The following is a 22,809-nucleotide window of genomic DNA, read 5'->3' as shown; positions in this document are numbered from 1 at the left end:
CTCGGTCCGCGAGACACTTACAAGCGGTCACCCAAGGCTCCCCCCCACCCAATTTAGCCGTCTACTTGAAAATATACAGGACACCTTAGTAAAAAATAAATTTGAATGCGTGCACCCCTTTTCGTCCACTTATTTAACCATAGCATATAGCTAACATAGCATATAGCTAACATAGCATATAGCTAACATAGCTAACAATACTTGTATTCACCCACCAAATGGCAATAAGTAACAAGAATAGGGAAGAAAAAGAAACTAAACTGAATTAAAGGAAAGGGGGAAAACAATATTTTCTATGAACCCATATACAGTTGAAGTCGGAAGTTTACATACACTTAGGTTGGAGTCATTAAAACTTGTTTTTCAACCACTCCACAAATTTCTTGTTAACAAACTATAGTTTTGGCAAGTCGGTTAGGACATCTACTTTGTGCATGACACAAGTAATTCTTCCAACAATTGTTTACAGACAGATTATTTCACTTATAATTCACTGTATCACAATTCCAGTGGGTCAGAAGTTTACATGCACTAAGTTGACTGTGCCTTTAAACAGCTTTGAAAATTCCAGAAAATGATGTCATGGCTTTAGAAGCTTCTGATAGGCTAATTGACATCATTTGAGTCAATTGGAGGTGTACCTGTGGATGTATTTCAAGGCCTACCTTCAAACTCAGTGCCTCTTTTATTGACATCATGGGAAAATCAAAAGAAATCAGCCAAGACCTCAGAAAACAAGTTGTAGACATCCACAAGTCTGGTTCATCCTTGGGAGCAATTTCCAAGCGCCTGAAGGTACCACGTTCATCTGTACAAACAGTAGTACGCAAGTATAAACACCATGGGACCACGCAGCCATCATACCGCTCAGGAAGGAGACGCGTTCTGTCTCCTAGAGATTAACGTACTTTGGTGCGAAAAGTTCAAATCAATCCCAGAACAACAGTAAAGGACCTTGTGAAGATGCTGGAGGAAACAGGTACAAAAGTATCTATATCCACAGTAAAATGAAATCTAAGGTGTATGTAAACTTCCGACTTCAACTGTAAAATCAGATCAATTAAAATAATGTAAAGGTTGTTAGTTCCATCTACTTAATTTACCGACATCTTTGCTTGAGGGTAGTTTTGACCAGACAACTTGAATACAGTCACTGGGTAGCCAACCGGCTAAACCTCCAGTGACAAAAAAAGCGTTGTAGCTATGCAGTCGGAAATAGCCAAATAGCTAAATACTGTAGCTATTAGTTTGCCGAATTGTCATTTCACAGTGTCTGTGCGATAGTGTGCCACATAAACACTGTCCATTGTAGAACTCACTGGCCAATATAGCTCTGCCATCCATGCCCTTATTTCTGGTCCTCTGAGCTTTTCTTGAGGAATTCCATCACCTTGCGATAGTCATCGAAGCTCTGTCTTTCCCCCTTCCATGTAAAGCGTAGCACAGCTGGGTAGGCGAGTGTGAAACATACATCCAACTCATACGGCCTCTTCCTTGTTGCGGTAAAAAGCCTTTTATCCTCCAGCTCCTTGGTCATATCAGGAAAGAATGATAGCTTGCAGCCCTTCCAAGTAAGACACCTCTGCTGTCTTCAACCAGGATCTCAGCGATCACTGCCTTATTGCCTGCGTCCGTAATTGGTTCCGCGGTCAAACGACCACCCCTCATCACTGTCAAACGCTCCCTAAAACACTTTAGCGAGCAGGCCTTTCTAATTGTCCTGGCCCGGGTATCCTGGATGGATATTGACCTCATTCCGTCAGTAGAGGATGCCTGGTTGTTCTTTAAAAGTGCTTTCCTCTCAATCTTAAATAAGCATGCCCCATTAAAAAAATTCAGAACTAAGAACAGATATAGCCCCTGGTTCTCCTCAGACTTGACTGCCCTTGACCAGCACAAAAACATCCTGTGGCGTACTACATTTAGCATCGAACAGCCCCCGCGATATGCAACTTTTCAGGGAAGTCAGGAACCAAAATACACAATCAGTTAGGAAAGCAAAGGCTAGCTTTTTCAAGCAGAAATGTGCATCCTGTAGCACTAACTCCAAAAAGTTTTGGGACACTGTAAAGTCCATGGAAAATAAGAGCACCTCCTCCCAACTGCCCACTGCACTGAGGCTAGGAAACACTGTCACCACCGATAAATCTACAATAATAGAGAATTTCAACAAGCATTATGCTACGGCTGGCCATGCTTTCCACCTGGCTACCACTACCCCGGCCACCAGCTCTGCACCCTCCGCTGCAACTTGCCCATGCCCCCCCCGCTTCTCCTTCACACAAATTCAGACAGCTGATGTTCTGAAAGAGCTGAAAAATCTGGACCCATACAAATCAGCTGGGCTAGACAATGTGGACCCTTTCTTTCTAAAATTAGCCCCCGAAATTGTCGCAACCCCTATTACTAGCCTGTTCAACCTCTCTTTCGTAACGTCTGAGATCCCCAGAGATTGGAAAGCTGCCGCGGTCATCCCCCTCTTCAAAGGGGGTGACACTCTAGATCCAAACTGTTACAGACCTATATCCATCCTGCCCTGCCTTTTGAAAGTTTTTGAAAGTTAACAAACAGATCACCGACCACTTTGAATCCCACGTACCTTCTCCGCTATGCAATCCGGTTTCCGAGCTGGTCATGGGTGCACCTCAGCCACGCTCAAGGTCCTAAACGATATTATAACCGCGATCGATAAAAGACAGTACTGCGCAGCCATCTTCATCGACCTGGCCTAGGCTTTCGACTCTGTCAACCACCGCATTCTTATTGGCAGACTAAATAGCCTTGGTTTCTCTAATGACTGCCTCGCCTGGTTCACCAACTACTTCTCAGATAGAGTTCAATGTGTCAAATCGGAGGGCCTGTTGTCTGGACCTCTGGCCGTCTCTATGGGGGTGCCACAGGGTTCAATTCTCGGGCCGACTATTACCTGTGTATATCAATGATGTTGCTCTTGCTGCTGGTGACGCTCGGATCCACCTCTATGCGGACGACACCATTTTGTATACATCTGGCCCTTCATTGGACACTGTGTTAACAAACCTCCAAACGAGCTTCAATGCCATACAACACTCCTTCCATAGCCTCCAACTGCTCTTAAACACTAGTAAAACTAAATGCATGCTCTTCAACCGCTGCTTGCACCCGCCCACCCGACTAGAATCACTACTCTCGGCGGGTCTGACCTAGAGTATGTGGACAACTACAAATACCTAGGTGTCTGGTTAGACTGTAAACTCTCCTTCCAGACTCACATTAAGCATCTCCAATCAAAAGTTAGATCTAGAATCGGCTTCCTATTTTGCAACAAAGTCTCCTTCACTCATGCTGCCAAACATGCCCTCGTAAAACTGACTATCCTACCGATCCTTGACTTCGGCGACGTCATTTACAAAATAGCCTCCAACACTCTACTCAGCAAATTGGATGTAGTCTATCACAGTGCCATCCGTTTTGTCACCAAAGCCCCATATACTACCCACCTTTTTGACCTGTACACTCTTGTTGGCTGGCCCTCACTACATATTCGTCGCCAAACCCACTGGCTCCAGGTCATCTATAAATCACTGCTAGGCAAATCCCCGTCTTATCTTAGCTCACTGGTCACCATAGCAACACCCACCCGTAGTCTACGCTCCAGCAGGTATATCTCACTGGTCATCCCCAAAGCCAACACCTCCTTTGGCCGCCATTCCTTCCAGTTCTCTGCTGCCAATGATTGGAACGAACTGCAAAAATCTCTGAAGCTGGAGACTCTTATCTCCCTCACTAAGTTTAAGCGTCAGTTGTCAGAGCAGCTTACCGATCACTGCACCTGTACACAGCCATTCTGAAATTAGCCCATCCAACTACCTCATCCCCATATTGTTATTTATTTTGCTAATTTTCACCCCTGTATCTCTATTTGCACATCATCTTTTGCACATCTATCATTCCAGTGTTAATTACGAAATGTTAACTATTTTTGCACTATGGCCTATTTATTTATTGCCTTACCTCCATAACTTACTACATTTGCACACACTGTATATATATTTTCTGTTGTATTTTTGACTTAATTTTTTGTTTACCCCATATGTAACTCTGTGTTGTTTTTATCGCACTGCTTGCTTTATCTTGGCCAGGTCGCAGTTGTAAATGAGAACTTGTTCTCAACTGGCTTACCTGGTTAAATAAAGGTGAAATAAAAATAAAACAAGTAACTTCTCTCTTCTCCGTATACATTCCCTTCGCAGTGGCCAGCACTCTCTCTCTCTCTCCAGATCCCTGAGAAATTGGATGATGATCGGTCTAGGCGGCTGATTCTCGCATGGTACACACACACAGTACACATACACACAGTTAGAAACAGGCCCATACCCATGCACATACAATTCCATCTCATATGATCTAGTTATATCAACAATCTCAGAATGAATGTCTAAGCAACTAGGCTTAAAGAAAAAGCTTCTAGTACTCAAGCATGATAAATGTTTTCCATCACAAGCCTCCGAAATAATTAGTCTCACACATTCCCGTGGCTTGGCATCCTCCAGACCCTCCTTGACCCCTAAAAGTCTTAAATTGAGGCGCCTGGCTCGGTTAGCTCCATCTTGCACGCTTCTGTGGAGATCCTCATACAGTTTGGCGTTCTTCTCTGCTTTCTTAATCAGTCAGTTGTTGTCATCCTCCAGTGTTGATTTCCGACGCTCTGCCTCATCTAGCCTCTGTAATATGACTGATACATCTTCTTGCATATCCATCTGAGATTGCTTGACCTGAGAAACATCTGATTCAAGAGATTCAAGAATGGTGCTGACTCTACCCATTTCTTCCATGGCCTTCTGTAGGGATGATTGCAAGGCCGACAACGAGCTGGGTTCCATGTTCTGCCGTTTCAACGTCATGCTTGCTGAAGTGCTAGCAACAGAGCTAGGCCTATTAGCCGCTGCGCTGGCGATCTTGCTATGTGTACGTGCTGAAGCTGAATTAAATGCAGACATTGTTGAAAAACTTAGATTAAACAACTAAAAGTAATTTTCCCCTCAAAAACTATTATATTAAATTGACTATTCTATCGAACTTTGAAGAAATTGGGAGGGTTTTATCGGGAGGCTCCTTTCAGACAACCACCTTGCTTCGCAGCATCATATGACTCCCGGCCACTGTCTTTTTACACGTATCTCTCCTGCTTGTGGTTGAAATCAGTCATTACTGGTAGTCAGGGTTGGGGTCAATTCCATTTAAATTCCAGTCAATTCAAGAAGTACACTGAAATTCCAATTCCAATTCTCTTCAATGCATTTCAATGAGGAAAATGTCGAATTGGAATTGGAATTTGGTTTACTTTGAATTGACTGTAATTTAAATGAAATTGACCCCAACCCTGACAGTAGTTTGGTTTCCTGTTAGCTGAACAAGTTCAACATTGAGATACAGTATCTTGCAATACCGATTGCAATCATATCATGACTTATGGGTCCCTCCCTGTAAAGTTTACCATTTCTATTTTTTTTTACCACATTTATTTTGTATTTTTTGTATTTTTTTGATGGGTGGGTGTCAATTTACACAGTTTATTACCCGTAGGCTGTCACTCAAAAAAATCTATAAAAATAATAGAAATTACATACAGAGAAATTATCATATTGATCACACAGGATTTTGTAATAATACAATTGGTATGTAAAGAAAAGAGAAACAAAAATAGGTTTTCCTACACCCCCAGCTCCCCATCCCATTCCCCCGAGTTCCCTATCCCATTCTCCCCAGCTCCCCATTCCATTCACCCAGCCCAACATCACCCCCAGCTCCCCATCCCATTCCCCCAGCCCAACATCACCCCGAGCTCACCATCCCATTCCCCCCAGCCCAACATCACCCCCAGCTCCCCATTCCATTCCCCCCAGCCCAACAACCCCCCCAGCTCCCCATCCCATTCCCCCCAGCCCAACATCCCCCCAGCTCCCCATCCCATTCCACCCAGCACAACACCCAGCACAACATCACCCCCAGCTCCCCATCCCTTTCCTCCCAGCCCAACATGTCTCTGTCCAGCCCACCCGGAAACCATGTTTTTCACCCCTTCCCACCCACCTAGCAACACAGGTTGGTTGTCAGTCCCCCCCCCCCCATATCTCTATCATGGTTCAGGCTAGGCCACCCCCCCATCTCCCGAGTGGCGCAGTGGTCTAAGGCACTGCATTGCAGTGCTAGCTGTGTCACTAGAGATCCTGGTTCGAATCCAGGCTCTGTCGTAGCCGGCCGTGACCGGGAGACCCATAGGGCGGCGCACAATTGGCCCAGCGTCGTCCAGGGTAGGGGAGGGAATGGCCGGCAGGGATGTAGCTCAGTTGGTAGAGCATGGCGTTTGCAATGCCAGGGTTGTGGGTTCGATTCCCACGGGGGGCCAGTATAAAAAAATATATATATTAAAATAATGTATGCACTCACTAACTGTAAGTCGCTCTGGATAAGAGCGTCTGCTAAATGACAAAAATGTAAAATGTAAATGTAGTTCCAATGAAGGGAAGTCTTAACCCTACAGCGTACAATGACATTCTAGACAATTCTGTGCTTCCAGTTTGGGGAAGTTCCTTTCCTGTTTCAGCATGACAATGCCCCCGTGCACAAAGCGGGGTCCATACAGAAATGGTTTGTCGAGATCAGTGTGGAAGAACTTGACTGGCCTGCACAGTGCCCAGACCTTGACCCCATCGAACACCTTTGGGATGAATTGGAACGCCGACTGCGAGCCAGGCCTAATTGCCGACCTCACTAATGCTCTTGTGGCTGAATGGAATCAAGTCCCCGCAGCAATGTTCCAACATCTAGTGGAAAGCCTTCCCAGAAGAGTGGAGACTGTTATAGCAGCAAAGGGGAGACCAACTCCCTGCCTCCATCCCTGCTCCTGTATCAGTTAGGCCTGCGGTCTTAGACACTGGCTCAAATAAAGAGTCCCTCCCTCCGCCTGTTAAGTGAACACAACCCACCAGAGTGTCCACTCATCCCACCAGTAAAGACACTGTGAAACCAAGCATCCATGATCCCTCTCTTAATTGGTCAAGGAGCACATTTTTACATGCTAGTAAACTATGTCTGCCTCCCTTTAGAGAAAGGCACTATCCCCTCAGACAGAGAGAGAGGCAGCCGGGACCCTATAGTTCTCCACTGGATGCCCTTACAGTTTGAGCCTCTGGATGTGTCCTAAATGGCACACCATTCCCTACACAGTACACTACTACCTAAATGGGGAATCAATCAATCAATCAATTTTATTTTATATAGCCCTTCGTACATCAGCTAATATCTCGAAGTGCTGTACAGAAACCCAGCCTAAAACCCCAAACAGCTAGTAATGCAGGTGTAGAAGCACGGTGGCTAGGAAAAACTCCCTAGAAAGGCCAAAACCTAGGAAGAAACCTAGAGAGGAACCAGGCTATGAGGGTGGCCAGTCCTCTTCTGGCTGTGCCGGGTGGAGATTATAACAGAACCATGCCAAGATGTTCAAAAATGTTCATAAGTGACAAGCATGGTCAAATAATAATCAGGAATAAATCTCAGTTGGCTTTTCATAGCCGATCATTAAGAGTTGAAAACAGCAGGTCTGGGACAGGTAGGGGTTCCATAACCGCAGGCAGAACAGTTGAAACTGGAATAGCAGCAAGGCCAGGCGGACTGGGGACAGCAAGGAGTCACCACGGCCGGTAGTCCCGACGTATGGTCCTAGGGCTCAGGTCTCTCAGTTGGCTTTTCATAGCCGATCATTAAGAGTTGAAAACAGCAGGTCTGGGACAGGTAGGGGTTTCGTAACCGCAGGCAGAACAGTTGAAACTGGAATAGCAGCAAGGCCAGGCGGACTGGGGACAGCAAGGTGTCAGCATGCCCGGTAGTCCTGACGTATGGTCCTAGGGCTCAGGTTCTCAGAGAGAAAGAGAGAACGAGAGAATTAGAGAGAGCATACTTAAATTCACACAGGACACTGGATAAGACAGGAGAAGTACTCCAGGTATAACCAACTAACCCCAGCCCCCGACACATAAACTACTGCAGCATAAATACTGGAGGCTGAGACAGGAGCGGTCGGAGACACTGTGGCCCCATCCGAAGAAACCCCGGACAGGGCCAAACAGGAAGGATATAACCCCACCCACTCTGCCAAAGCACAGCCCCGCACCACTAGAGGGATATCCTCAACCACCAACTTACAATCCTGAGACAAGGCCGAGTATAGCCCACAGAGGTCTCACCACAGCACAAACCAAGGGGGGCGCCAACCCAGACAGGAAGATCACGTCAGTAACTCAACCCACTCAAGTGACGCACCCTCCTAGGGACAGCATGAAAGAGCACCAGCAAGCCAGTGACTCAGCCCCTGTAACAGGGTTAGAGGCAGAGAACCCCAGTGGAGAGAGGGGAACCGGCCTGGCAGAGACAGCAAGGGCTGTTCGTTGCTCCAGAGCCTTTCCGTTCACCTTCACACTCCTGGGCCAGACTACACTCAATCATATGACCTACTGAAGAGATAAGTCTTCAGTAAAGACTTAAAGGTTGAGACCGAGTCTGCGTCTCTCACATGGGTAGGCAGACTGTTCCATAAAAATGGAGATCTATAGGAGAAAGCCCTGCCTCCGCTGTTTGCTTAGAAATTCTAGGGACAATTAGGAGGCCTGCGTCTTGTGACCGTAGCGTACGTATTGGTATGTACGGCAGGACCAACTCGGAAAGATAGGTAGGAGCAAGCCCATGTAACGCTTTATAGGTTAACAGTAAAACCTTGAAATCAGCCCTTGCCTTAACAGGAAGCCAGTGTAGGAAGCTAGCACTGGAGTAATATGATCAAATTTCTTGGTTCTAGTCAGGATTCTAGCAGCCGTATTTAGCACTAACTGAAGTTTATTTAGTGCTTTATCCGGGTAGCCGGAAAGTAGAGCATTGCAGTAGTCTAACCTAGAAGTAACAAATGCATGGATTAATTTTTCTGCATCATTTTTGGACAGAAAATTTCTGATTTTTGCAATGTTACGTAGATGGAAAAAAGCTGTCCTTGAAACAGTCTTGATATGTTCGTCAAAAGAGATCAGGGTCAAGATACGCCTTGAGGTCCTTCACAGTTTTATTTGAGACGACTTTACAACCATCAAGATTAATTGTCAGATTTAACAGAAGATCTCTTTGTTTCTTGGGACCTAGAACAAGCATCTCTGTTTTGTCCGAGTTTAAAAGTAGAAAGTTTTCAGCCATCCACTTCCTTATGTCTGAAACACAGGCTTCTAGCGAGGGCAATTTTGAGGCTTCACCATGTTTCATTGAAATGTACAGCTGTGTGTCATCCGCATAGCAGTGAAAGTTAACATTATGTTTTCGAATAACATCCCCAAGAGGTAAAATATATAGTGAAAACAATAGTGGTCCTAAAACGGAACCTTGAGGAACACCGAAATGTACAGTTGATTTGTCGGAGGACAGACCATTCACAGAGACAAACTGATATCTTTCCGACAGGTAAGATCTAAACCAGGCCAAAACTTGTCCGTGTAGACCAATTTGGGTTTCCAGTCTCTCCAAAAGAATGTGGTGATCGATGGTGTCAAAGGCAGCACTAAGGTCTAGTAGCACGAATAGGGTGCCATTTGGGACTCAACCTCTAACTAGCTAACTATCCCCATACATTTAGCTGGAATGGGCTTATTAACCTCATATGGGACCAGTTACGGTAATTCAGTCCTTCTCAATCAGCAGGAGCAGCTGTGATGAGGAACGATGAACGATCCCACAGCTTTCTCCTCCTACAGAGTTCTAGTAGAGAATGCCCTAATAGCTCCAGTTACTCTCACTTGTACACAGATAGATACCACTGTATAAGAATGACGAGGGCTAGTTATGTGTTTGTTCCAATATCCACACATACGTACCACTTTAAGGCATTTTTATGCTTGCAATTTCACCCAGAGATCATGTAAAGCAAGACCTGATAGTTCCATTTACTTTCTATTACACAAATACAGTACCGCTGTATAAGATTGATGAAGATATGATCCAATATCCATACTAACATACCATACCATAGAATGCATGCCTGACACTAGCTTCATTCTAAGACATATGCTAGTAGTACGTGTTGATATTGGAGCATAGCCTTGGTTGGACTGATCATTCACAGAAACCTCCATTAAAGTCAAAGAGAGAGAGTGAGAGCGAGATTGTGCCTAGATGCTTACGTTACTTAACCTGGGTTACTATAGATGTGAGGTGAGTGATCTTAACCTGGGTTACTGTAGATGTGAGGTGAGTGATCTTAACCTGGGTTACTGTAGATGTGAGGTGAGTGATCTTAACCTGGGTTACTGTAGATGTGAGTGATCTTAACCTGGGTTACTGTAGATGTGAGGTGAGTGATCATAACCTGGGTTAATGTAGATGTGAGGTGAGTGAAATGAACCTGGGTTACTGTAGATGTGAGTGATCATTCACAGATGGCATGGCACCATTAGACGCCTCTCACTCAGAGCTAGGGTTGTTGAAAGTGTGCGAGGTCAGTGTGCGAGGTCAGTGTGCGAGGTCAGTGTGCGAGGTCAGTGTGCGAGGTCAGTGTGCTAGGTCAGTGTGCTAGGTCAGTGTGCTAGGTCAGTGAGGATCAGGCACAGACGTCTATGCAGTATGTAACTGTAGCTGTGAGATCTGAGATGATGACGGCTTTCTCTCTCTCAGATGGCTGTGTGTGTGTGTGTGTGTCTGTGTGTGTGTGTGTTCCCACTGCTGGCTCCCTCTTTAGGTGATCAGGGGCCATTAGGAGGGTGGAATGTTAATTAGCTGACTGTTTAAATGCTAGCAGATAACTAGCTTAGTTTAGCATCGTATCCTACCCAGAAGATTTCTGAGAGAGAACCAAGCACTTCTGGAGTTTGTTATTGCACTCAGCTAACAAGCTGTATTGCAATGCAGAGTATGGGTTACTCACTCAGAACATGTAAACAATGTAATGACGAGTAAACATAGTAGGCCTAACTGTTCAAATGTATACTTTCCACTGCACTATTCAGATACTTTTACTTATAAAGTGTTTTGTTAGTGAAAAAAACAAAAACTCAACCCCAGGTCACGAGGTGATCTCCAGTTGTTGCTTACAATGTCCACAAATCCTGTCAACTTTATGGTGGGTGGGTGTATGGAATAACCTGCTAACCTCTCTCCTCTGTTTCTGTCTTTAAAGGGTGCTGATTGGTTCTCCCCTGGCCGGCCAGCCAGCCAAACGGACTGGAGATGTCTACAAATGCCCTGTGGGTCGAGGACCAAACCCTAAATGTATCAAACTGGAGCTGCCTGGTGAGAACCTGTGTGTGTGTGTGTGTGTGTGTGTGTGTGTGTGTGTTTGGTTTAACTATCCTTGTGGGGACCAGAAGTCATCACAAGGATAGTAAAACAAGAAAAACTCGGACAACTGGGGACATTTCGCTGGTCCCCACAAGGAAAAAGGTTATTTTAGGCTTAGTGTTTAGGTTTTGGGTTACTGTTACAATTAGGGTTAGCGGTTAGGTTTAAGTTTGGGGTTAGGTTAAGAGTTAGGGTTGGTCCCCACAAGGATAGTAAAACAAACGTGTGTGTGTTCTCATTTGCATATGTGCGCGCTTGTGTGCATGCCTGCATTTGTGTGTCATTGATACTGTGTTATTGATCCTCCAGATGTTAGCACTAGCTGATCTAAGGCTTAGCCCCTAACACACAGCCTCATATTGTATGGTGTGCTGTTTTTTTATTTCACCTTTATTTAACCAGGTAAGCCAGTTGAGAACAAGTTCTCATTTACAACTGCGACCTGGCCAAGATAAAGCAAAGCAGTGCGACAAAAACAACAACACAGAGTTACATATGGGGTAAACAAAACATAAAGTAAAAAATACAACAGAAAATATATATACAGTGTGTGCAAATGTAGTAAGTTATGGAGGTAAGGCAATAAATAGGCCATAGTGCAAAATAGTTACAATTTCGTATTAACACTGGAATGATAGATGTGCAAAAGATGATGTGCAAATAGAGATACTGGGGTGCAAATTAGCAAAATAAATAACAATATGGGGATGAGGTAGTTGGATGGGCTAATTTCAGAATGGCTGTGTGCAGGTGCAGTGATCGGTAAGCTGCTCTGACAACTGACGCTTAAAGTTAGTGAGGGAGATAAGAGTCTCCAGCTTCAGAGATTTTTGCAGTTCGTTCCAGTCATTGGCAGCAGAGAACTGGAAGGAATGGCGGCCAATGGAGGTGTTGTCTTTGGGGATGACCAGTGAGATATACCTGCTGGAGCGCAGACTACGGGTGGGTGTTGCTATGGTGAACAGTGAGCTAAGATAAGACGGGGATTTGCCTAGCAGTGATTTATAGATGACCTGGAGCCAGTGGGTTTGGCGACGAATATGTAGTGAGGGCCAGCCAACAAGAGCGTACAGGTCAAAATGGTGGGTAGTACATGGGGCTTTGGTGACAAAACGGATGGCACTGTGATAGACTACATCCAATTTGCTGAGTAGAGTGTTGGAGGCTATTTTGTAAATTACATCGCCGAAGTCAAGGATCGGTAGGATAGTCAGTTTTACGAGGGCATGTTTGGCAGCATGAGTGAAGGAGGCTTTGTTGCGAAATAGGAAGCTGATTCTAGATCTAACTTTTGATTGGAGATGCTTAATGTGAGTCTGGAAGGAGAGTTTACAGTCTAACCAGACACCTAGGTATTTGTAGTTGTCCACATACTCTAGGTCAGACCCGCCGAGAGTAGTGATTCTAGTCGGGTGGGCGGGTGCAAGCAGCGTTCGGTTGAAGAGCATGCATTTAGTTTTACTAGTGTTTAAGAGCAGTTGGAGGCTATGGAATGAGTGTTGTATGGCGTTGAAGCTCGTTTGGCGGTTTGTTAACACAGTGTCCAATGAAGGGCCAGATGTATACAAAATGGTGTCGTCCGCATAGAGGTGGATCCGAGCGTCACCAGCAGCAAGAGCGACATCATTGATATACACAGAGAATAGAGTCGGCCCAAGAATTGAACCCTGTGGCACCCCCATAGAGACTGCCAGAGGTCCAGACAACAGGCCCTCCGATTTGACACATTGAACTCTATCTGAGAAGTAGTTGGTGAACCAGGCGAGGCAGTCATTTGAGAAACTAAGGCTATTTAATGTGCCAATAAGAATGTGGTGGTTGACAGTCAAAAGCCTTGGCCAGGTCGATGAAGACGGCTGCGCAGGACTGTCTTTTATCGATCGCGGTTATAATATCGTTTAGGACCTTGAGCGTGGCTGAGGTGCACCCATGACCAGCTCGGAAACCGGATTGCATAGCGGAGAAGGTACGGTGGGATTCGAAATGGTCGGTGATCTGTTTGTTAACTTGGCTTTCAAAAACTTTCGAAAGGCAGGGCAGGATGGATATAGGTCTGTAACAGTTTGGATCTAGAGTGTCACCCCCTTTGAAGAGGGGGATGACCACGGCAGCTTTCCAATCTCTGGGGATCTCAGACGTTACGAAAGAGAGGTTGAACAGGCTAGTAATTTTAGAAAGAAAGGGTCCACATTGTCTAGCCCAGCTGATTTGTAGGGGTCCAGATTTTCAGCTCTTTCAGAACATCAGCTGTCTGAATTTGTGTAAAGGAGAAGCGGGGGGGCATGGGCAAGTTGCAGCGGAGGGTGCATAGCTGGTGGCCGGGGTAGTGGTAGCCAGGTGCTAGGGTCCAGTGATTCCGGCAGAAAATCCGATATGCTTTGGGTCGATAGCACACTGTGCAGACTGGCCGACATATTGTCCAGGCTAGAGCTAGTGCTGGCTGGTGGGTAGTGCAGGCCACGGACAATGGTGAAGACGCTAACGGTGGCTAATAGCAAGTAGCTAGCTAGCTGGCTACCACAGCCATTCGGTTGCAGCTAGACTAGTTTCAGCTTAAGGTTCTTGATAAAAATTATAAAGAAATAATAGAATCCTTTCCACGTTGGGTGAGTCGGGTTGCACGAAAGTATATTCAGTTAAAGAATGAAAAGTAAAATTGAGATATATATACAAAATAGACAAAAAAACTAAAAAAAATGGCTATTTACACAAGGATACTACAGAAAACACGGCCGCACTGCTACGCCATCTTGGACTGGTCTAGTCTGGGACTCCCTCCCTCCCTGACAGTATGCTGGACAGGACGTGAGGCACAGCAGCACCACAGCAGAACAGGAAAACACTACATAAACAGGATTTTAATGTCTCATCTCATCCACTCATAACTGTATCATCATTAACTAACCAGATAACCAATATGACTCCACTCCACTGCTTCATGCTTCAGCCTCTGGGCTTCTAATGACGCTGACTCAATACTGAACAGGGTTGGGGTCAATTCCATTTCAGTAAAGTAAATTAAGGAAGGAAACTCCATTGACTGAAATTAAATGGTTTTGACCCCAACCCTGTTACTGACTCCCTTTCAGCAGGCAGGGTTGAGCTTAGTTAGGATTACTAAATCAATATAATGGAACTGAATCAATTACATTTGGGGTACATAATATATATTTAACATTGACATTATCTGTTGTTTTGGTATCTGTAGGAAATGCATGGTTTATGTATTAGATTTATGAATGTGCCCTGCTAAAGTTTGTAAGAGATAAGGATATTTGTCCTCCAGATGACGATCTGGTCATATACAGTGTCAGTCTTACAACGGCTGTATTGTCCTATAGCTTGATGGCCGTTTTGTTCTACAGCCACTGGACGTGATGTGAGTTATGAGAACATGAGAGTACCTACTGTTACGAACCGTCTCGTAGCCCGTAACAAAGAGGAAGACAACGCGGACATAAAGAAACAAATATATTTATTCAACAAAGTAAACTATATCCAAGTAGCAGTGGTGTGTGTAGTCAGTAGTGTAAGTGAGTGGATGGGTGCATAGATGGTGAAGGTGAGGGGTGTTGAGAGGTGCCAAAACAAACGAACACAACGAAGCTCCAAAATGCCCCAACCAAAAACAACAGGGTGTCTGTGTGGAGAGAATCTCTTCGCTGTATGGGGGAAAGGTGTATATATCCCCGGGACACACCCGAGCCCAGGCCCAGGTGTGTCCCATTTCACAGACCTTTGCGCACAGGAAGCAACCTTTAAGAGGAAAGACTAAAACGAGGACAGCAGGGAACAGATGACAGGAGCGACAGAACAGGACAATACAAAACACAGAATCAACAGTGACCGGTCACATGGACGACACGCATACACTCGGGGACAACGCATATGAGAAAACGCGTGTCCACCGATCAATAGGACCAGACGCGTTCAGGAACAGCGCGCATGAGAGAGAGCGTCAGCAACAACATTATTAGATCCCCTGATGTGCTTCACATCGTGATGGAATGCCTGTAAAAACAAACACCATCTCATTATCGTCTGGTTAGGACACATCATAGACCTCAAGATGGTGAGAGGGTTATGGTTGGTGTAGACCACAATAGGTACTACATCCGACCCGACATACACCTCGAAGTGTTGTAGCGCCCGTATGAGTGCTAGCGCTTCTTTTTCCTCCACGGAGTAGTTCAACTGATCGGTTAAACTTTTTGGAGCATAAACTAACAGGCCTCTCAACACCAGACACATCAGCTTGCAGGAGGACTGCACCTGCCCCCACGTGACTCACATCCACTTGCAAGGTGAATGACAAATCCATGTGAGAAGCAACCAGCACCGGAGTTGAGGTAAGCAGCCTCTTCGCATCCTCAAAAGCCTGTTGACAGAGAGGAGACCAGACGTAAACTGCCTTAGCTTTCAGCAGATCTGTCAGGGGAGAGACCACCGTAGAGAAGTTCCTACAGAAACTACGGTAATAACCAATCATTCCCAAGAAACGCATCAGTTCCTTTTTAGTGGTTGGTAGTGGAAAAGCATCAATAGCTACCACTTTAGCCCGAACAGGACGCACTTCACCCTGCCCAACCAGGGTATATAACGGTCGTCTGAGCAAACTCACACTTTGCCAGATTGACAGAGAGGCGACCCGCAGCCAGGCGGTCGAACAAGGCTTGAATATGGGACAGATGCTCCTCCCAAGTAAGTATCTGCATAAACCACTACATCGTCCAGATAAACAGCGCACCAGACCAGACCGGAGACAAGCCTATTCATAAGGCGCTGAAAGGTGGCAGGTGCGTTACGCAGGCCGAAACTCATAACCGAATACGAGTACAGACCGGAGGGTGTAATAAAGGCAGAGATTCCATGTGCCCTATGTATCAGTGGCACCTGCCAATAGCCCTTTAATAGGTCAAACTTGCTCACAAACTTGCTCAACGCAGTCCTCCATCTGAGGAAGAGGAAATCAAACTGGTTTAGTGACACTGTTTACCTTACGGTAGTCTGTACAAAATATGTTTGTCCCATCCGGTTTACTGACCAAGATACAGGGAGAAGCCCAGCTGGAGAAAGAAGACTCTGTAATATCATTCACCAGCATGTACCTAATCTCAGCATCCAGACAACTAAGTTTCTCTGAAGAAACTCTATAGAATCGCTGACGGATGGGGTCATCATCCCCAACATCAATATCGTGTTCTATTAAGTTTGTACGTGTAGGTGTATCAGAAAACAAAACTGGAAAACTCTGAATCAGACCGACCAACTCGTCTTGCCTATCAGCAGGTAGATGAGTGAGAAGGCTATCCAAAACATCCAGTGACTCTGAATTTTTCAATCTACCCTGCAGTACGCAATCGTCGGGACCAGGGACATCCTCCTCACCAATCACGGACATAGCATGACAAAAAGAAGAACTCAGCGATGTAACAGTACCGGCCAAAAGAACAGGTTTACCGTCCTCTGCGGACTCACTCTTCGGCCCCAGAGGAACGTGCATAATAGGGTTTTAGCAGAGGTACATGGCACAGTTGGTGCGCTTTCCTCCGTTCCGGAGTGGCAACTAGATCGTTTTGCTCAGTGCACTGGCGCACAACCGTATATGGACCTTGACATTTGGTTTGAAAAGGAGAACCAACAATTGGCAGCAGAGCAAGAACCTGGTCACCTGGACTAAAGTGACGAGACTCAGCTCGCCGATCAAATATTCCCTTCATCCTCCCCTGTGAAGAAGACGTCTTCTCTTTAGCCATCTCACCAGTGGCATACAGGCGTCGCCGGAAATCACACTCATAAGATAATGGGGACTGAGGTGTCACGCCCTGGCTCTGGGGACTATTAAATGTTGAGCCAGGGTGTGGATTTTCTATTGTTTAGTTTTCTAGGTTTGTGTTCTAGTTCTAGTATATCTATGTTGGCCAGGGTGGTTCCCAATCAGAGGCAGCTGTAGCTTGTTGTCTCTGATTGGGGACCATACTTAGGCAGCCTGTTTGGCACGGTTATTTTGTGGGATCTTGTTCCGGAAGGTTTGTGTTCAACCCAGGACTTCACGTATCGTTTGTTTTGGTTTGTGTTGTGTACTGCAATAAAAGAATGTACGCATATCACGCTGCGCCTTGGTCCGCTTCATCTAACGACGATCGTGACAGAAGATCCCACCTCGACTGGATCAAGCAGTGTGACGAGGAGAGAGGATGGACCTGGGAGGAGATGAGTGAGAGTCTGGCAAGAGGGATGGAGGCCATGAGCACGGGGGAGAGACAAGCCCAGAAAATGTTTAGGGGGGGGCTCACGCCGTGGACGACGAGGCAGCGGGAGGCCGCGATAGAGCGGTTCAGCAGGTTGGCAGAGGAGGCCGCCAGGTTACGGGGGCCACTGGTCACGAGGGAGAAGGATAGTGTGGAGGCACGGCGAGAGGAACTGAGTAGGCAGCAGAGGGAGCGGAGGTTTATGAGGAAACCCAGGCCCACTCCTCGCACCAAGCAAGTGGTGTGTGTCACCAGTCCGGTCTGGCCCGTTCCTGATTCCCGCACAAGGCCAGTGGTGTGTGTTCCCAGTACGGTCAGGCCCGTTCCTGCTCCCCGCACTAAGCCTGTGGTGCGCGTCGCCAGCCCGGTCCGGCCTGTTCCTGCTCCCCGCACCAAGCCAGTGGTGCGCGTCGTCAGCCCGGTCCGGCCCGTTCCTGCTCCCCGCACCAAGCCAATGGTGCGCGTTGTCAGTCCGGTCCGGCCCGTTCCTGCTCCCCGCACCAAGCCAGTGGTGCGCTTCATCAGCCCGGTCCGGCCCGTTCCTGCTCCCCGCACCAAGCCAGTGGTGCACGTCGTCAGCCCGGTCCGGCCCGTTCCTGCTCCCCGCACCAAGCCAGTGGTGCGCGTCGTCAGTCCGGCACGGTCCGTGCCTGTTCCACCGGTGCCTGGTCCGGCACCGGTCAGCTGCTCCACGCCGGAGCCAGAGCAATCCGCTCCACCGGTGTTCAGTCTTGTGTTTGGTTGGCGCGGTCGCAGTCCGCGCCTTTGGGGGGGGTACTGTCACGCCCTGGCTCTGGGGACTATTAAATGTTGAGCCAGGGTGTGGATTTTCTATTGTTTAGTTTTCTAGGTTTGTGTTCTAGTTCATGTATATCTATGTTGGCCAGGGTGGTTCCCAATCAGAGGCAGCTGTAGCTTGTTGTCTCTGATTGGGGACCATACTTAGGCAGCCTGTTTGGCACGGTTATTTTGTGGGATCTTGTTCCGGAAGGTTTGTGTTCAACCCAGGACTTCACGTATCGTTTGTTTTGTTGTTTTGGTTCGTGTTGTGTACTGCAATAAAAGAATGTACGCATATCACGCTGCGCCTTGGTCCGCTTCATCTAACGGCGATCGTGACATGAGGTGGCTTAGGAGAATTCCAGTCATCCTGGAGCACTGCTAGAAGCCCACGGACACTATGTCCGAACACCAAGTCATTTGGACTGAAACCTGTGCTCTCCTGTGAAACCTCCCTGGCGGCTAACAGTAACCATGGCAACCCCTCCTCCCAATCCTTATCCATCTCCGTACAATAAGCTCTCAACAAAGACTTAAGTGTTTGATGGAAACGTTCCAGCGCTCCTTGACTCTGCGCGTGATAGGCGCAAGCCAAATTGTGTTTAATATGGAGCTGTTGGAGGACCTGACCAAACAGATTAGAGGTGAAATTAGAATCTTGGACACTGAATAACCTTAGAGATTCCAAACAGCGAGATCAACTGAGTCAAAGCTTTTAACACGGACTTAGATGTGATAGAACGGAGAGGATAGGCAGCAGGAAACCTAGTGGTCTGACATCACAGCGAACAGGTAACTACTACCATTCTGAGAGCGAGGCAGACCAACACAGTCATCCATCAAATACCCAAAAGGCTGGCTGACTACGGGAATAGGAAACAGCGGTACCGGCTTAATAGCTTGATTAGGTTTACCCGTTAATTGACAGGTGTGACACATGATTACTGACGAGATTGCTTTAAAAAATGCTGCTAGACAGAGAGCACATGTAATTATACATAGTGTATATGCCATTTAGCAGACACGTTCAACCAAACAGTGTGTGCATGCATACATTTTAGTATTTGTGACCCCAGCTGGAATCAAACCCACAACCCTGGCATAGCTAGCGTCATGCTCTTACTAGACTACAGTTTTTACGCTGGAAAACAAAATATGAAGACTGTAGAGATAGATCATATTCCATCCATCATTGTCTGAGAAAGGGATGGTAAATTAACGAACGATCCTATAAATAACTACATGTCAATAGTGCACGTTGTTAAAAGTGAAGTCCAGAGGGGTTCAAGGGGGGCTTGAGGTGTGGTCTGTCTTTCTGCCTATGGGAAAATGGATACAGGAATTTGAGCAGCTGTTATTTCTTTGTTTCACTGACTTTATTACATATTTTCCCAGAAAACACAACAATTCCTAACTTGCATGAAGTCAAGGAAAACATGACCATGGGAACGACGTTGGTTACCAACCCTCAAGGAGGCTTTCTGGTAAGAGGACACGTGACAATGTAGATGTCAGCCCTGGACTGCAACAGCCAGTGGACTGTACGGTTGTTACTATATGTAGAGCTGACATATACACTACCCGTCAAAAGTTTGGACACACCTACTCATTCAAGGGTTTTTCTTTATTTTTAGTGTTTTTTACATCGTTGAACAATAGTGAAGACATCAAAACTATGAAATAACACATATGGAATCATGTAGTAATCAAAGAAGTGTTCAACAAATCAAAATATATTTTATATTTGAGATTATTCAAAGTAGCCACCATTTGCCTTGATGACAGCTTTGCAACCTCTTGGAACTCTCAACCAGCTTCATGAGGAAGTCACCTGGAATGCATTTCTATTAACAGGTGTGCCTTCTTAAAAGTTAATTTGTGGAATTTATTTCCTTCTTAATGTGTTTGAGCCAATCAGTTGTGTTATTACAAGGTGTGTGGGGGGGGTATACAGAAGATAGCCCTATTTGGTAAAAGACCAAGTCCATATTATGGCAAGAACAGCTCAAATAAGCAAAGAGAAACAACAGTCCATCATTACTTTAAGACATGAAGGTCAGTCAATCCGGAACATTTCAAGAACTTTGAAAGTTTCTTGAAGTGCAGTTGCAAAAACGATCAAGCGCTATGATGAAACTGGCTCTCATGACGACTGCCACAGGAATGGAAGACCCAGAATTACCTCTGCTGCAGAGAATAGGTTAATTAGAGTTACCAGCCTCAGAAATTGCAGCCAACAGACACATCTCAACATCAACTGTTCAGAGGAGACTGTGTGAATCAGGCCTTCATGGTCGAATTGCTGCAAAGAAACCTCTACTAAAGGACACCAATAAGAAGAAGAGACTTGCTTGGGCCAAGAAACACAAGCAATTGACATTAGACCAGTGGAAAGTTGTTCTTTGATCTGGAGTCCAAATTTGAGATTTTTGGTTCCAACCGCCGTGTCTTTGTGAGACGCGGTGTGGGCGAACGGATGATCTCTGCATGTGTATTTCCCACCGTAAAGCATGGAGGAGGAGGTGTTATGGTGTGGTGATATTTTGCTGGTGACACTGTCTGTGATTAATTTAGAATTCAAGGCACACTTAACCAGCATGGCTACCACAGCATTCTGCAGCGATACGCCATCCCATTTAGTTTGGGCTTAGTGGGACTATCATTTTAGTTTTTCAACAGTACACCTCCAGGCTGTGTAAGGGCTATTTTACCAAGAAGGAGAGTGATGGAGTGCTGCATCAGATGACCTGGCCTCCACAATCCCCCGACCTCAACCCAATTGAGATGGTTTAGGATGAGTCGGACCGCAGAGTGAAGGAAAAGCAGCCAACAAGTGCTCAGCATATGTGGGAACTCCTTCAAGACTGTTGGAAAATAATTCCAGGTGAAGCGTCATCAAGGCAAAGGGTGGCTATTTAACACTTTTTTGGTTACTACATAATTCCATATGTTATTTCATAGTTTTGACTTCACTATTATTCTACAATGTAGAAAATAGTAAAAATAAAGAAAAACCCTTGAATGAGTAGGTGTGTCCAAACTTTTGACTGGTAGTGTATAACACACACATACCTTATGGTGGTTACTTTATGTGGAGCTGACATGCAGTGCAATACGGATTAATCAGAACTTGTTTCAGTCTCCTAAATCTCCTAAATCCCTCATATATAGAGTTGGGAGTAAACTGTAGGAAAACACTAAGGACATAATCTGGAAGAGTTATAGAATTTAAAGTAATTTCATTTTCCAAATATTGCTTGTAATTACAGACCCATCTCTCTCTCTGTCTCTCTCTCTCTCTCTCTCTCTCTCTCTCTCTCTCTCTCTCTCTCTCTCTCTCTCTCTCTCTCTCTCTCTCTCTCTCTCTCTCTCGCTGTGTCTCTCTCTCTCTGTGTCTCTCTGTGTCTGTCTGGAAGAATAGGTCTGAGTATTTATAATGATGACATTATAAGAGAGTAATTACAAGGTCCGGGTCTGACCAGAACTTTCCCCTCTGCCTTTTCACTGTGCTTGTACCTCACTGCTCATATAAGGACTGTTGAATAGAGAGTCTTAGCCAATCAGATCATGTACTTCAGAGAGTCAGTTACTTTGAGTCCAAATTAAACACTTTAACCCTGTGTGTGTGTAGTGGTCACGGTCTCATGATTAAGTAGCCCTGTAGCCCTGCCTGCGACTTCAAAATCAGTGCCAGGACATTTCCTATTGGGCTAAGAGTTAAGGTTTTTCCTGTGGCAAACCCTGTTTCAGATCCCGCACGTGACAAGTGTGCGTATGTGTGTGCTCTTGTCTTCCAGGCCTGTGGTCCCCAGTACGGCTACATGTGTGGTCAGCAGACGTACATCTCTGGGGTCTGTACCAACGTCAGCTCAACCTTCCAGGTGCTCAACTCCATCGCCCCGGCTGTGCAAGGTACAACTTCACCCTAACCCTAACTACTGAACATAGACGGCAGTATCCCTCACACTCCTTCCTTTACACACAGAAACAACTACACTGTTAAGTTTAGGCATTCATTCCGATTGGTTAAGTTAAGGGTTAAGGTTTGGCATAGGGTTAGGTTTAGAACAAAACAATTTAAAACGAGCGTCTACCACTGGAATTAAACACGCGACCCTCGGAGCCGGAGTTCGCGGCTTACACCCATCCACCATCCTGATCCACAACACCCTATCAAAACCCAAGCCTACTTGATGGTAATTACGTAGCGCTCAACGCTGCCCCTAGTGGCGGGTTTTGAAGGCATCTCCCAACGTCCTCAGGACATGGATGGACGTCTAATTTCGAAGTCAATCTTGAGCGACCTTGCTGCTACACATCCCTCCACCCCAAGGCACAGAACACAGAGCACAGACAGACCAGATAAACACCATCCCTCACCCTCTTCCCTCTACTCACCATCTCTCTCCACCCCGCCCCAACACTCTCC

At 46.0% G+C, this 22,809-nt stretch overlaps 1 protein-coding gene across 1 annotated transcript in view; it reads left to right on the top strand.

Annotated features, from left to right (window-relative positions):
- The window catches only part of LOC121573486 (integrin alpha-1), a 94,567-nt gene that overhangs the window by 38,075 nt on the left and 33,683 nt on the right, over window positions 1-22,809 (top strand). Inside the window, exons 3-5 of the mRNA XM_041885522.2 lie at window positions 11,189-11,301; window positions 19,776-19,864; window positions 22,178-22,292. Coding sequence (XP_041741456.1) covers window positions 11,189-11,301; window positions 19,776-19,864; window positions 22,178-22,292 — 317 coding nt within the window. The remainder of the gene's footprint in view (window positions 1-11,188; window positions 11,302-19,775; window positions 19,865-22,177; window positions 22,293-22,809) is intronic.

This window comes from Coregonus clupeaformis, chromosome 9, assembly GCF_020615455.1.
Source record: "Coregonus clupeaformis isolate EN_2021a chromosome 9, ASM2061545v1, whole genome shotgun sequence".
NCBI classification, from domain to species: Eukaryota; Metazoa; Chordata; class Actinopteri; order Salmoniformes; family Salmonidae; genus Coregonus; species Coregonus clupeaformis.
The sequence above is the reverse complement of the archived record's forward strand: the minus strand, read 5'-3'. Positions and strand labels throughout refer to the sequence as shown.